At 45.9% G+C, this 16,725-nt stretch overlaps 1 protein-coding gene across 1 annotated transcript in view; it reads right to left on the bottom strand.

Annotated features, from left to right (window-relative positions):
* LOC309331397 (polypeptide N-acetylgalactosaminyltransferase 17) overlaps positions 1-16,725 on the bottom strand; it is a 72,084-nt gene that overhangs the window by 20,517 nt on the left and 34,842 nt on the right. Inside the window, exon 2 of the mRNA XM_081843612.1 lies at positions 9,434-9,617. Coding sequence (XP_081699738.1) covers positions 9,434-9,617 — 184 coding nt within the window. The remainder of the gene's footprint in view (positions 1-9,433; positions 9,618-16,725) is intronic.

Here is a 16,725-nt window from a genome sequence, read left to right as displayed (position 1 = left end):
CACTCTTAACCACTACACCACACTGGGAAAGCAACTCAGAGCTGCATCTGAGCAAAGCCATAAGTTGTCCTTCAAGCGGCAGCTAGCAGGATCACAATCAAGAACAGGAGCCCAGGCTCCAAGGAGGAAGGAGCAGCCAGATCCATCATCACCCAGCAGCACCAGAGGTCAACACAGGACTACCAAAGGCCAAGACCAGCAGCTCAGCAATTCCTGAGCCCAAGATCCCCAAATAAAATCTCTGGTGCCCATTATCTACAGAAAGAGCACCCCTCTGATGTACCACTGCTGATATCTGGCTTTCAGCATTGTGATATATCACCAGCTAAACATTGCAATATACTGATATAGCTACGTAGAGGCATTGGGCTGGCTTCACGGTTCTTCCTGCATTGTGATTTTTACCGCCGCCTGCTATTGTGATTCTCTGCCCCCTAAAGTAGCCAGGGGAGGAATGAGCTGGCAGAGTTAACAGGGACTGCAGGAATCGAGAGAACCATTGGCTGGTTCATGGTTTTTCCCACACTGTGAGAGCATGCAAACACACACACACACACACACACACACACACACACACACCACACCACCACCATCATCACAATTTGCAATATATTGCCTGATCAAAAATTATGAAACCAATTTCATGGTAAGGACCAGAGCCATTTTTCCCATTGGGTTTACTGGTGCATTGCGCCAGCCTGCCAGGGGGGCCCCAGCGAGTGGGGGAGCTGCGCGGCTTTGCCGGTGGCTTCCCCTTTCCCTCCTGCATGCCCGCCACCTGCGCCCCGTCAACCATATGGCTGGCAGGCATGCAGCTTGCCTCCCAAGCCTCCGCGGGAGGAGAGCGATCCCCACAGAGGCTTGGGAAAAGGTCGGCAACTCTGGGAAACGGGGGGTGGAGTGCCGGACGGATCTTTGCACCACGGCGTCGGATATGCTTAAGACAGCCCTGGTAAGGATTTTAAACCAGGTTTGGACAATATATCAATATGTTGCCCAGCCCTACCCATTAGCTGGGACGTGGGTGGCGCTGTGGGTTAAACCACAGAGCCTAGGACTTGCCGATCCGAAGGTCGGCAGTTCGAATCCCCACGACGGGGTGAGCTCCCATTGTTTGGTCCCTGCTCCTGCCAATCTAGTAGTTCAAAAGCACGTCAAAGTGCAAGTAGATAAATAGGTACCGCTCCGGTAGGAAGGTAAACGGCATTTCCGTGCACTGCTCTGGTTCGCCAGAAGCAGCTTAGTCATGCTGGCCACATGACCCGGAAACTGTACACCGGCTCCCTCAGCCAATAAAGCGAAATGAGCGCTGCAACCCCAGAGTCGGTCATGACTGGACCTAATGGTCAGAAGTTTCTTTACCTTTACCTTTTACCCACTAGCCACTGAAAGCCAGGGATACAAGGTCAGTCTGGCAGCACAGACTATGCGATGAGAGGGACATGTCAGAGCAGAGAAGGAATGCTATTTTCTGAGCCTTCTGCTCCTCAAGAATCAGCAGAGCTTGGCAGGGACGTAGTGATCTGGGACCTGGAAAAGCAGGGATGAGGAGATGTTTCATTCCGTTTGCATTTAAATGCAAATCTACTTAATCCACAATTTCTGAAGCAACATGTGAACCTTCTAAATCTGTATTTCTGGCTTTTGCTATACAGTTTTCCAACCATATTATACAATATGTGTATAAATGCACATATGAGTGAAAACAATCCACAAGCATGCATTGATGTGGGGGAAATTGCTCATCATCAAAGCCAGAAGGTGAAGCCAAAGAACAATTTGGCCACTAGCCCTGGTGACCATGCTCTGCATCCTCAGTTAGAGACAGCAATGCTTCTGAACAATAGCTGCTGGAAATTGCAGGAGGCAAGAGGGCTCTTGTGCTTGGGTCCTGCTTGTGGGTTTCCAGAAACGGCATATGGTTGGCTGCTGTGAGAACCAGATGCCGGATTAGATGGGCCACTGGCGTGATCCAGTAGGCTTTTTTATGCTCTTAATTTTGAATGTCTCAGTCAGGAACAACTATCCTTGCCCAGGCAAAATCTCAACCTGAACTGGAAAGCTTTTGTAGATCTGTAGAGGTGAGTGAAAGAGGAGAGCTCCTGACATTATTTATCATCCCATCTACATTGATGGAACACAAGGTGTATTGCACCTGAAGTAAATGGATTCTGAGGCTAACATCAAGCAATGTTTCCTTCCAAGGTTACTTTGCACTTCTGAAATTCCTTAAGCTGAAGAAAAGGTCAAAACTACTTTTGCTGAAAAGAAAAACACGGATTTTTTTGTTATTATTATTCAAGAAAATGGCAGATCACAAAACAGGAAGGGAGGCTGCCAGCCTCCTTGAATCTGTTGGTTTTGCAAATTGCCTAGTGGTTTCTATGTGTCTATGCATGCTTTCAGAGCTATGATTAGATTAATACACAGTTTCAAATAAGCCAGAGGGGGGCTTAGCCAGTTTCCCCTGCTAATGGAGCAATTTGAAACCCATTTGAGCTAAATTCCTTAGACTTGTATATGTTTTAATCAGATGCTAAGATGAGTTAAGCATTTGGGTTCCCCCCATCATTTGCTTTTAACTTCTACAAAAGACTCACATTCTCTCCCCCACCCAAAGAATATATATACATGTAACTTGCTTTCTGAAAGGGAGGGAGAAAACAGGAAAAGCCGTATCTAATAATACCGTGGCATATTTTTTAACAGAATTAAGAAGAGTGTGCGGTGGAGCATGAGTGAAAGAATGACCTATAAGTACCCCACACAGGCACATTCAAGTCTTCTTCAGACATTCAAAATAATGCAAAAGGTCTCAAACTGAGCAGAGGTGCATGGGTGCATGACCAAAACCCCTATGCGCTGCCACTGTTCTTTGAAGGATGAATCTTCGGGGAGACTCTGTGTTCAACCAAACAGTCAAGAAACCGGATTGCCTAGGATTCCCAACATCAAAGATGATCAGGAGATAAGATCAGCATGGGAGGATATGTGCCTGTGTGCACACCTCTCCTAGCTTTATATTCACACATGCTACATATTACCTGAAACCGGCACGTGGGAGAAACAGCTATGAAAGTGCAAGTGTGGGGGAAATTAGAAATACCGCCCCCCTCTATTTTAGCTTTGCGACTCCAGAGTTTGGCAGACATAGCTGGCTGCTGTTTCCTTTGCCAAAAAGCACTCTGGGTGCTTGGCTATTGTGGGGAGTTTTGTGTTTTTTTGGGGGGGGTATCAGAACAGGTACTGACAATCACTGCCATTTAGTGCTATTGAAGTTGCTTGCTATACTCACTATCTTGGCAGCCGCTTGCCTTCTAATTTTAAAAAAGCATGTTTGTTCTTGTCAAAGAGAATAGCATGACTGTCCTAAAATAGGTTAACCTTTTGATATATAAATTTGGTACTCGCGGGGGGGGGGGTGAAATACCAGGCTGTGTGCCGTTCAGAGAGTCTGCATGCCTGAATTTAGATATGCATGTGTTACGAGAGAAAGGATGGCTCTCTAACAAGGACAAAATAGGGACAGAGATTTGCCAAGTCCCCAAAATGCAGGGAGCTGCTCCTGGTAAATAAGGCAAGCTGGAGAACGTGGCAGAGCTAGGTGCCACCAGCATATCGAGGGCACTGAACACAAACACTTTGGGTGGCAGCAAGCACATTTCATAACCCGAGAAACTGTTGTGGGTACCACATACAGCCATGCATATACAAAAACCCACACATTCCCTGACCACACTTATTCCTCCCTGCCGCCAACAATTATGCTTCATTCCAGCAGAGGTGAGGCCACATACCCAATAGTACCTTTTTCCAAGTCTAATTGCCATGGAGAATTGTATCTTCAGCCGGGGAGTGTAACCCATTCATCCCCCATATCATTCCTCCATCTTAGACCCCATCTGCACTGCATGTTTAAAACAATATCATGCCTCACAGAGCTACAATTTCCAGAGTGGTTTAACAATCAAATCCTCTTCATGCAAGAATTGTAGCTCCATAAGGGGCAGCTGCAGAGATAAGAAATGAAGAGTTGTTCCATTGTCTGGAGAGACCACTTCCTGATTTGCATGGAGAAGCCATTTTCAACAGAGCCCAGCAATCAAAGCATGCAGTTGTATTGATACAGCACTAGGTGTTTAAATTTTGCTCCTCCTAACAATTTTGCACCCAGGGCAACCACCATTGGTCTGAACCAAACTCTAATTTGTTAATAGCTACCCCCTAGCAGCAAAAGACCACATAACAGAGGCATGAGGACCAGATCCTGCAACAAGCCCAGATGTCAATTCTTTTCCCAGGACTTGCTGATCGGAAGGTCGGCGGTTCGAATCCCTGCGACGGGGTGAGCTCCTGTTGCTCGGCCCCAGCTCCTGCCAACCTAGCGGTTCGAAAGCACGTCAAAGTGCAAATAGGTAAATAGGTACCACTCCGGTGGGAAGGTAAATGGTGTTTTCGTGCGCTGCTCTGGTTTCGCCAGAAGCGGCTTAGTCATGCTGGTCACATGACCCAGAAAAACTGTCTGCGGACAAACAATGGCTCCCTCGGCCTGTAAAGCGAGATGAGTGCCACAACCCCAGAGTCATTTGCGACTGGACTTAACTGTCAGGGGTCCTTTACCTTTAGCTTTTAATCATGCCACACCCAACCAGAGCCGCCCATAGGGGTGGAGCACACCAAGGGGCCTCCGGGATCTGCCTGCCTCCTCCCACTCAGCCACCCTACAGCTGGGGGAGAGGCAGCGGGAGGACCGTTTGGCAGCATGGAGCCTGCGAGCGCCCAAGCCACTGTGTCTTTCCCAGGAGAGACCTGTGGCTCAGGCCCCATAGTGAGTGCCACCCGGCATTTTGTCACCCCCCTCAGTGGTGACACCCAGGGTGCACTGCACCCACCGTATCCCTCCTCCTCTGCTGCTGCACCCAACATCCCCACAGCCCTTCCCTATGGCTAACATTTCTCTTTCTCACTTTTTCTCTCTCCCACCATACATCTAATAAAGTGGATTCTGGTCCATGAAACCTTGTGGTTTTTTTAGTGCAACAGACTAACACAACAATCTTTCTGGGAGAGGCTTACCACTGAAATCTGTTAAAGGGGGCCAGAGCTTGGAAGAAGATCTGAAGGTAAAGACAAGAAACAGTACTTCTGAGTGGAGAGAGAGGCGTATGATCATGCATAGGAAATAAATCTTAGTTGATTAATCATGTGAGTTTTACTCAACTAAATAGCATACCTTGCAGACAAGGGGGGAAATGTACTTTTTCTTTTTTTAAAAAATGACATTCAGGTGAGGGAAGTGTACAGCATAACATTCATCTTAGGAGAGGCATTCGCTCCTTCAAGAGGAAGGAGGTTAGGCTGTATCCAATTTCTACTCAGAGAAAACCCACTGAAATTAATGGTCCTATGCTAGTCATGCCCATTAATTTCAGTGAGCAAAAGTAAGTTGGTTTTACAGCCCAAAGCCTTGAAACAGGTTTTGTAAGTAGTTCAGGGCTTGCTCTTTTCTTTTCTTTTGCTTTCTTCAAAGAGAAGCCAGTCCCAACATTTAGAGTTCCAAAGGTGGGTGGGAGGGATAGAAGAGCAATTACAAAAGAACATCTGCACAGTTGAAAAATTCAAGGCATGCAAAAATTCAGTTCTGCCAAGTGCATGCAAGCTGTTAGGTTAACAGAGCTAAAAATGACTAATGGTGATGTGAGATGATGCCAGGAAGCTGCCTTGCACCATTGGCCAACCTAGCTCATGTATTCTTAATGCCAGAGGTGGGAACATGTGACCATCCAGGTGTGATCAGACTCCAAGTCACTGACCATTCTGAGCGGCAGTGGTCTTCCCAGGATTTCAGATGGGAGTCTTTCACAGCAATACCTGGAGTTATCTGGGACCTTCTTCCTAAAATGCAGTTGTGATGGGATAATGAGCTGCTTGTGCGTAAAAGCTGAATCCCTCAGAGCTTTGGCGTAGGTCTCAAAGCTCTGCCTTTACGGGAGCCCTCAAAGCATGACTCCCTCAATCGCTGGCAGAATCTGTCAGTGGGCGTTTCCGGAATTTGCACCAACATAAGAGTTCCTTAACGGAAACTCTCCTTCGGGATTCTTGGCGTGACAGTTTCCTGCGAGGAGTAGGTGTACCCAGAGGAGGTCCTGAGACCTCCCCGCTGTTTTCACTGGAAGTCTCTGGGAGCCATCCCTCCGACTGAGTTTCTCCATGAACTCTCTCTCTCCCCCTGCTGGTTCCTTCCTCCGCATCCGAGGGTCTCCTAGCCTCCTTGAGCCCCTCCACCACCTGACTCTCCGATGGCAGTTCCCTGACAGCAGTGCTCTACCACCAAGACACAAACCTTTCCTCCAGGCTTCGCTACAACCCCAGACCCTGACCAAGCTTTCCCATTTCTCCTTCCCTGGCCAAAAACACCCTGCACCACCTGCTCTACATTGTTTTGCCTGAAGGCCTCCAATGCTGTGTTTCTGTTGCTCCCACTCTTTGACAGGAAATCAATTGTTACACACACAACCCCTTTGTGGGAAGCCAAGCGCTGGTCTCTCCCAAGGGGAGGGGGTGGGGAACCATATGGGCAGGTGGGTGACTGAGCAGCTTTTTATGCCTTTTTCCACCCCCTCCTCTTCATTGAGCTTCTACATACCCCATAACTCTACAGTGGTTCTCTCTCCCCCACCCCTTTGCAAGCCACCATTTCTGGGAGCTATCTAGGGATTTTTCTTGAGTGCGGGGAACCCAACTCCCCATTTTTGCTGACTTCACACTGTAGGGTTTTCCTGGCTTATTCGTTATCTGTGTCTTTGGTCTGTTTGGCATTCAGTTTGGAAAGGAAAGGGAATTGAAGAAGGGCACCCTGAGGCATTATGGGACTAATGTCACACGTGAGGCACATTCCCAAGACTTCAAGCTTGCTGGTGTCTTTGTGGGGGTGCTCTTTAGCCCACCTTGCTCACCTTGGTGAATGCTGGACAGCAAGGCCTGGGCGCACATTTTGGATTCATGTACCCAAAGCTCACACAGCAGGGAGGGTGAATTTACTCCCAAGTCCTTGGCTGGAGAGCCATGGAATCGCCATCGCCATCATTATTATTTTTAGATTTTAAACAACTTTATTGAAAGTTCAAAAAGTACATAATTATATGTGAGACATAAATAAAAGAGAGAAAAAGAGTAAGAGAAACAGAAGGGAAAATAAAGGGGGGAGGGGGGAAACCCAAAACTGTATATTTTACAAGGTTGTTATTGTATTCCGCCATATCTAAACCTATTACAGTATTTGTAAGAATGGATTCCAAATATCATTGAATTTGCCCATGGCAAGTCTGCATTTATATGCAAGTTGTTCATATGCTACGAGTTTGTATAAATCTTCAGTCACCATCATTATTTTATTATCTGTACCGCACCCAATTGAATGGGTTCCCCCAGACACTCTGGGCGGCTTCCAGCATACACAAGAACATAACAAAACATTAAACATTAAAAACTTCCCTATGCAGGGCTGCCTTCAGATGTCTTCTAAAGGAATGTGGCTTCCACATGTCCAGGGGGTTTGAGGGATGCTTCCTTCTGGATGTTAATTCAAGCTCACCTGCCTGTACTTGCATACTTTGGTTATTTATTACCAGGTGTTTTGTTTTGGTCCATTTCGTTCCGTTTCATAAATGGGGCCTCTTCCAGAGTGCGTTGGCAATGCACTGATTCCCCCCCCCATGCTTAAAATAAATAAATAGATCCCCTCACTCAGGGTTCCGTTGGAGCTCATGATCCCACTTGGGTAAAGCTTCAATACAACACTCATCTTCATCAGAGCCATCAGGAGCGGATGTCCTCGCCTTCTGTGTGGATTTCCAAATATTATGGAATGAGACTCCAAGCAACAGAGTACATGCCCACACTTTACATTGCAGGTGCCCTTTGCGGGATTGTGCATGGTGCTACAGTTCCCAGGGAACTTAATGGCTAACAGGGGCTGGCTTGCCTCTCCGTATTATTATTTGGAAGTTCACGCCCAGCTTCAGTAGTCAAGTTTCATTGCTAGGAGGGGGGCCAGTCCCAATTATATATAGAGAGGGTGGAGCCAACAGTAGCCAGGTAGTTGGCTCTGGAGATTCACCCTCCAACCCCTCCCTTAGTTTAATGTTTTCTTGTTTGCAGGTTAACTTTTTCTTCCTGTTTAGCAGGCGCTGCTACAGTCTTTGACTTGTTGCTGCTGAAGGACTGGGAAGAAATTTTTCCTGCATTGGCAGGTTTTGTCTTCCCCGTAGCTATTCGTCCCCACTTTGGCAGTTTATGGCCTTGGGTGGAATCCTTTAGTCCTTTCTTCCCTATATGGGGGAGGACATGAAGTGGTGATTCACCCCCCCATGCGACATTGATTCCAGGATCCCCTCTTAAAAGAGGTTATATAATGGGTGTCACTGGCCCTACACCAAAAGGCTGTCAGTGAACTACCCTGCGTGCGGGGATATGGGCTGGGCTGCCTGTTACACATACGTCTCGCAGTGCACCCCCGTATCCCATTTACCCTGATATTCCCCAGTTCCCCCAGCTGGAGGGCTGGGAGGGATACACACCCAAGGCCTAAGCCAAGGTCTTCATACATTTGGAAGTTTAATAAAGTTGTGGCCTAATTTTAATTCCTTAACATGTTGTCAGAGTCTTTATTCCTTTCTTATGATCCCTGGGGGCTGGGGCTGTCACGGCCTGGTCACACAATTATGATCACGCACAACTGTACTGTGCCAAAACTTCCCTCTCTAAAAGCCCTGTGCATTTGTAGTAATATTAATATCTGTGCATGCATAATGTTAGGAATGATAAGTCTTCCCGCATGCTCTCTCACTGAGCTATCACATACCCTCCAACCTTTCTCCAAAGAAAATAGGGCCTCCTATTCCATAATAATGATTATTATAATTTTATTATTTATACCCCCGCCCATCTGACTGGGTTGCCCCAGCCACTCTGGGTAGCTTGCAACATATATAAAAATACAATAAAGCATTAAACATTAAAAATCTTCCCTGGGGGGTATTGGGACTGGAAGGGCAGAAGAAAGGAAGCCCACCTGTATGTGGAGTCAAAGCCGATCTATTCATAGGGAGATTAGGCAGTAGACTAACATTTCATTGAATTATGAGAGAATGTTGTCTGTTTTGTGACCATTCATTCTGAGGTTTGATGTTGCAGCTTCCAAGCATGTATTGCATGTTGAATAGGAGAAATTCACACCAAAACACTGATAATTGTTTCATGAGGATCTTTTCCCCGTTCCAAAAACACACACACACACACACACACACACACACACACACACACACACTGCAGCAAAAATGTGGAGAAGTGGATCAGGGATCAGAAAAATACAAAACCGAGAGAAGCAAAATGGACAGATCCATTGGTCCCTAGTATAAAATGAGGGACTTACTTGGTTGGTCGATAATCTGGTATAGTACGGTCCAGTGATATTTTCTCACTGAGGTACGAATTGTAGCCATATTTCTCATGCGGTCCCTTGGCTTTCTCTTCCTCCTCAGGGGAAAGCGTGGCAGGAAGCCCACCTTTCCCACGGCCACCATAGCCTTCAATGAGCCCCAGTGATTTGGACAGACCTGAAGAGAACAAAACAGGATCAGTTTTCAAAAATGGGAGTGAACCATTGCTTCTTTATCCCAGAATCAAAGATGTAACCCAGGCGTTGCTAAACTTTCTGGGCCTGTGAACACATTTCATCTTTTTTGAGTGAGTGTGTGTTGGGATTCCCACTCCTTTCCCTGGTAATTTCTGTCCCTCACCTTTCCCCAGATCAGCTGTCCCTAATTCACACACACATTTACTTCACTTTTCCAAGTGATTAGGGTAAAAGCAATATCCAACAGAATTAATCTGAGCCTTGAAAAGCACAAAGAACTGAAAGAAGGAAGGTGGAACCCTCTCTAGGGATGTAAGAAGGTTTCATTTTCTTTTCCACCTTGTATTTGTCACACGCAACATTGTTTCTGTTCCACTGCAGTTCTTCCGCCAACACCTACATGATTCACCACCACCACCATCGTCATTTGCATGCTGCCCTTCCATAGGTAAAGTTCTGCTCAAAGTGGCTTACAACTTATATCTTTTTAATTACAAACATAACAAACGCAGTCATGAACAATAAATAAAATGCATTAAAAAGCACACAACCAAATTGAGGGATTTCCACATAAATCCTAAGATCTAAAAGTAAACATAAAAAAATAGTATCAACAACAGCAATGAAACTCCCTAAACAGTAGCCCAACTCCAGAAGCCTCAGCTTTCGTAGCTGGAGTCAGTCGGGGCCCTGCCCTTCTGGAGCACTGGAAGACAAAAGAGAGAAATCTCCCAGCTGCGCCCTGCCTTTAATGGGCAGTCCACCCCCCCCCCGACCCACCAGATTGGCCAGCCCGGCGAGTGACGCAGCCGGGAAACCCCAATCACACAGGTCTGGCCTCTGCGCACATGGAGGGGTCATGAGAGCCTGCAACACCAGCTCCTTTTAAGGTGGAAGTGGCCTTGCTGTCTGCTGTGGAAAAATTATTTGACCTATGTAAGCTACTGACCGAATATGAAGATTTATATATGTACCATGGAGCTATAAGTGCCTGAACCCTGTCGAATGACTGAGCCCATGTGTCTGGGCTGAAATTAATTTTGCAATGGCACAACGGAACAGGGACTCTTAGCAATACTAGAACTTGGGGACAATCAATGAAGCTGAATGCTTGAAAAGGCAGAAGAGGAGTACTTCTTGCAGGACATATTATAATTATGGAATTTGCTCTCACAAGAGGGAGACAAGCATCAATTGGATGGCTTTAAAGAGGATTAGACAAATTTATGGAAGATCTGGCTATAGGTTGTTTTGAATTAAGTCCTAGGGCTGAGCCATGTCCAGTTTTCAGCATCAGTGATATACTGATATAGCACAATGTCTGAAATAAGGATGGAACTATGGAGAGGTAAACTGGGTAATGTCCTGGCAAATGCTACTAATTAGGAGACACACTTTTACTTACCCAGTTTAACATATTGTTGCACCTGTTGTTTTATAGCACAGAGCAACAAGGGCAGTAGAAATCAGGAGAGAAGTGATGGCCAGCTTCATCATTTATCCCACATCACAATTTTTTACATAGCACACACACACACATTGTGATTCACGATACATTGCCATGTCCAATGTTATGAAAACATTACCACAGTGTGAACCCATTTTGGATGATGCCTCAATACATCACCCATCGTCCTATTAGAGTAGACCCTAGGTCAGTCATTTCTATTAACGTCAGTGTTTAGGGGTAATGTTGAATGCCACCCTGGGTTTCTGCCTCCCCTATTCGAGGCAGTATGCTGTTCAGGTCCTGCTTTTGAGCTTCACATAGACACCTGCTTAGCCACTCTGAGCACAGGATGCTGAGCTAGATGGCTCCCTGGCCTGATCCTGCAGGGCTCTAATAATAATAATAATAATAATAATAATAATAATAATAATAATAATAATAATTTATTTATACCCCGCCCATCTGGCTGGGCTTCCCCAGCCACTCTGGGCAGCTTCCAACAAAATATTAAAATACAATAATGCATCAAACATTAAAAGCTTCCCTAAACAGGGCTGCCTTCAGATGTCTTCTAAAAGTCTGGTAGTAGTTGTTCTTTTTGACATCTGATGGGAGGGCGTTCCACAGGGCAGGTGCCACTACCGAGAAGGTCCTCTGCCTGGTTCCCTGTAACTTGGCTTCTCGCAGTGAGGGAACCACCAGAAGGCCCTCGGCGCTGGACCTCTTATTTTTTTTTACCTTTATCAGATTTCTCTACTCCACCCCCATCTATTATCGGTATCATGATTTAGCCACTTCCCACTGCCTTGCTGAAAAGGGACTAATTCAGAGAAAGGGAGGAATTGCCAAGTAAATACCTATCTTTTCAGTGAATGAATCATAGGATTGCAGAGTTGGAAGGGACTTCGGGGATTATCTAGCCCCAATCCCCAGCAATGCAGGAATCACAGCTATGCCATCTCTGGCAGATGGCCATCCAAGCTCTGTTTGAAAACCTCCAAAGGAGAGTTCACCACCTTCCCAAGGTAGTCTGTTCCACTGAGCTAAAATGAATGCAGATGTAATGGCCAATTTAAGCTTTCAAACAAATAAATAGGACACAGCATGCACAATACACAAGCCTTGGACTTTCTGCAACACAAAGTGCTTTTTGCTCCACTCTCTTTAAGGAAAGAGCCAAGGGGCAAGAACGAGTGTCAAAGAAAGAAAAGCCAAGCACATTAAGAAGGGATGGAAAGACAAAGTAATATTTTATGACATGCTTCACTGTGCATTATAGAGAGCAGTAGCACCTGACATTTTTACATTTATTTTTAGGAGAGATTCACACCTCCCTCATTGTCAGGCACTACTGAGCACTTTGATGGATGATTTTTATTCTTAGCGGTGATATTTATTTTCCCATCGCTTCGGCTGAGGGACCCTGCGACCCCTCCAGGCAGGCCTTTTGTGTCGTTCCGTTATTTCGACAGGAGGTGAACAAGAAACAAAAGAGCGCAATGCCACAAGATCTGGATTCATGCGCTCCCCAATGTGATGTTACAATGCTGGTGTTCTCTTCCTTCAAGGCACTGTGTGTGAGAGAAAGGGCGGGGGGAGGCAATGTCAGGGACGGTATGTTCACCAAATTAAATATGGTTAGAATGCAATCAGTTTCCATATTTAAACACAAACCGTCCAAATCATCTTAAAGTATATTCTTCTTACCCGAACCTCCAGTTTAGGCCTTCAACTGAAAAACGGGCATTCTGGGGGTTTGGTGTGGGAAAGACTTATACCTATTGCAATCCCTGTTTGGCTCAGTAATATGATGACCCCCTGGTGGAGGAAGAGGGGGGCGGGGGAGCACACTTCCCCCCACAGCGTGATCCCGGTGGGGTGCCATTGCAGCTATATCCTGCCTGCGCTGAGCACCACACCCCTGCGGGCAGCAAACCACGCACCCAGGACGCATGCCACGCCCCTGCAGGCGGCGGGCCACACCCCCAGGATGTGCACAAGCCACACACCCCAGTGCCTGCTCCTCACCACTGTGATGACCTAGGGCTCAATCTTCAAAACATTGGTCCACATGCATCTGCCAGCTGAGCTAGCAGCAGCCCCTCCCAGAGGCTCCTGAAGAGATCTTGCAACATGTTCCTATAGTCATGGATCAATCGGTTGCCTTACACAGCAATTCCAGCTCCTGGAATCCGTGAAATAAGTTCAATGCATCATAAAGCCAGTCCACTCCTATCAGGAAAAGTTCCACTGCACCACACTCCTTTCCAGGTCATTTCCTCCCCATCCCACATCTCAAAAGGCACCCAGAGCCATTGTCACAAAAACTTAAGTGTTCTCAGGTGAGATGCAACTGTTTGGATATGTGCATTCCCATTCTGCCCCAGCCCTGCACGTCATCCCACTCACCACGCTCCCCGTTGCCAGATCAGCCTGTCAGAAGAGATTCACTAAGGCAGTCAAAGTGTCACTTTGTTTTAAAGTGTATGCAATGGCAGATCCACAAAACGTACACAGGTGCTCTTGGTGGGAGGAATACATTAAGTGCCCAGCATCAAGATTGGAAAAGACAATGTGACTCCACAGTGATTGAAAAGTTGTCTTTGAAATACCTGGCCTTGGAAAAGGAGGAATCAATCCTAAGGCTTCCCTGAAGGAAAATACCTTGATTCATTCGAGTATATGGCAGTTGATGGGTACTTCAACCCCTCCACCTTGAAAACTAGGGAGCTTCTGCAAATGGGATGCTTGAAAAAGCTTGAACTCTCAAGGCACCTCTCAAGGATTTGCAAGGAAAATGAGAAAAACATAAAGTGTTTCAGGCTCCTTCCTCCGCCACACTCCCCTACCAATAAACAAACAAAAGGAAGACTCTTGCGGTTTCAAACAGAGAGGAGTCACTAGCAACGATGTGGACTGACAATGCTGAAATTGGCTAATAAATAATAATAATAATATATTTATATGCCATTCATCTGGCAGGGTTGCCCCAGCTACTCTGGGCTACTACATTCTAAGCCATGGGTAGGCAAACTAAGGCCCAGATCTGGCCCAATCACCTTCTAAATTCAACCCGTGGATGGTCTGGGAACCAGCGTGTTTTTACATGAGTAGAATGTGTGCTTTTATTTAAAATGCATCTCTGGGTTATTTGTGGGGCATAGGAATTTGTTCATTTTTTCCCTTTCAAAATATAGTCCGTCCCCCCCACAAGGTCTGAGGGACAGTGGACCGGCCCCCTGCTGAAAACGTTTGCTGACCCCTGTGAATCTAAGCCTACTACAAAACCAGTTCCTCCGTCATAAGAAGACCAGTGACCCATCCAGTCCAACATTCTGTTCTCACAGTAATCAACCAGATGCACATAGGAAGTCTACAAGCAGGACATGAGCACAACAGCACTCCATTCACCTGCAGTTCCCAACCACTGAGACATAGTGCCTCTGACAGTTGGTAGCTATCCCTGACTCTTGTGGGGGGGAATTCTATAGTTCAGCTGTGTGAAAAAGTACTTTATTCTGTCTCTCTTGAATCTTCCAACATTCAGCTTCCTTGGGTGACCCAAAGTTCTGATGTCATGGGAGATACCAAGAGTCCCTGTTCTGCTGGGCCATTGAGAAATTCACTTCATCCCAGACACAAGGGCTCAGTCCCTCAGTCATTCAACTAGGAATGCCAGTGTTCTCTGATAAAAAAAGGTTTTTATTAGGGTTTATAAAGAAAAATACAAAGATTTTTTCATCAAATATCTCTTTTTTTGTCCAAATTAAAACATTAATCAAAAGAAAAGAAAAGAAAGAAGTTAAAGTGAAGTTCTTTAAGCTCAGGTTCAGACATGTTCTTCAAGGGCTCATGAAAGCCCACCTCAAGAAAGAAGTGAACTTGTATTGACTTACATGTTATCTTCTATTAAACCACCTCAAGGCAGTTTACAATAAAAAACCTTTATAATACAGTTAGAATTTTAAAAACATAAACCAGCAGTATTAACAGTCAGTGCAATTATTGTAACACACTTAAGGCCTCAAATTTCTCCATCTTGAAATAACACCCACACCAGGGAAGAATTAAATCAGCAATACCAGGGAGTTCATGTACAGGTGGCCTCGAGCTCTGATGTGCGCTGCCGCCAGCTCTCTGCTCCAGTCCTGCAGTGAGAGCTGGAGGACGGTTGTTTGACAATCTGATCTGTTCAAGCACAAACTCCTGCAGGCTAACTGCTTAATTCTGCTGACCCATCCCTGCTGAACGTATGTGGGCTTGGACACCTTAATTAAGTCTCTGGTGCCACAGAGTTGAACGTGGGGTTCAAGGCTCCATTGAGCACCACCAACATCATCATGCTTAGGCATGGTGACGGTAATGATGGTAAGCCCAGTTGCTGGTCATGGGCTCTGCTGCGACCAGGCCCTTGCCCCAGTATGCCACATATTGGCACTGGTCTTGAGAATTTCCTAGCACATAGGAAGGCAGCAAGCTGCCTTATACTGGTCCGTCAAGCTCAGTATTGTCAACACTATATGACAATGGCTCTGCAGGATTCCAGAGTCTCTCCAGCTCAAGCTGGAGGTGCCAGGAATTGAACCTTCATGCAGACCAGGTGATCTGCTACTGAGCTGCAGCTACTGAGCTGCAAAGCAGGTCCTCTGTTACTGAGCCATGACTACTTAGCTATAATGCACTTCCCTGGAATTTTGAGATCAAACGGGAGCTTACCTCATCATGCAGATTTGAACCGCCACCCTTCCAATCAGCAAGCCCAAGAGGCTCAGTGGTTTAGACCACAGCACCACACACATCCCTTGGTCCTGCACATTATATCATAGGGATGGCCCAGGGCATGAGAACTTACTAGAGGCAGATTGAAATAGAACATGTCAAGTGATTTGGTGAGTTCTCTGAGATTCTAGGGCATGCTGTTCTTAACCAGAAAGCATAGACCTGTTGCCAAGTATGGAGCAAATCTTACGAAAGCTTGGAGGAGCAAGCCATGAACCCAGCCACTGGTTTTCAAAACACAAGTGAAGCAGAAGGATTGTTGTTGCTTATATTAAATAATAAAAAATACAAGATAGGGATGTTTAGTGTATCTGAGCACTTATGAAACCCCAAGTTCCCTCCTGTGTCATCCTATCTCCAGATTAACAAAAGACCTGGGGGGTGCTCAAGGTTTTGACTCAGATTTATTATACAAGCTTTCCATCTAGAAGCTTTTGTACACTGGTGATTTTTGTCATTGAGAGAGCTCTTAACTTGTCTCTCCTTTTTCCTACATCCAATATACATGGTACTTCTGTTTGACTGAGTGATGGTGGCACTCTGCAGCAGCACTGAAAAGAAAACACAACCTAGTATTCCTCCATGTGAAGAGAATGTTTATTAAAGAGCTTTTTTCTGTACACTGCAGAAAGTCCACTAAAACTGCTGCTACTAATTAGATTATTTAGCAGTCATGTTGTGCCTGATGTTGTACAGATCATATAAGTGACACAGTAAGTTCCTAGAGCTTTTCTGATCTTATGGCATCTTCAGGCAGGAATGGGAAAGACTCTTTCGTCTGAAATTCTGGAGAGTCATTGCCAGTTGCCAATGGCAATGCTGAAGTATGTGATCATCCAACCTCTGCTTGAAAACCTCC

Source organism: Podarcis erhardii (genome assembly GCF_964252035.2).
Source record: "Podarcis erhardii genome assembly, chromosome: 16".
Lineage (NCBI taxonomy): Eukaryota > Metazoa > Chordata > Lepidosauria > Squamata > Lacertidae > Podarcis > Podarcis erhardii.
This window is presented reverse-complemented; position numbering and strand designations above follow the sequence as displayed.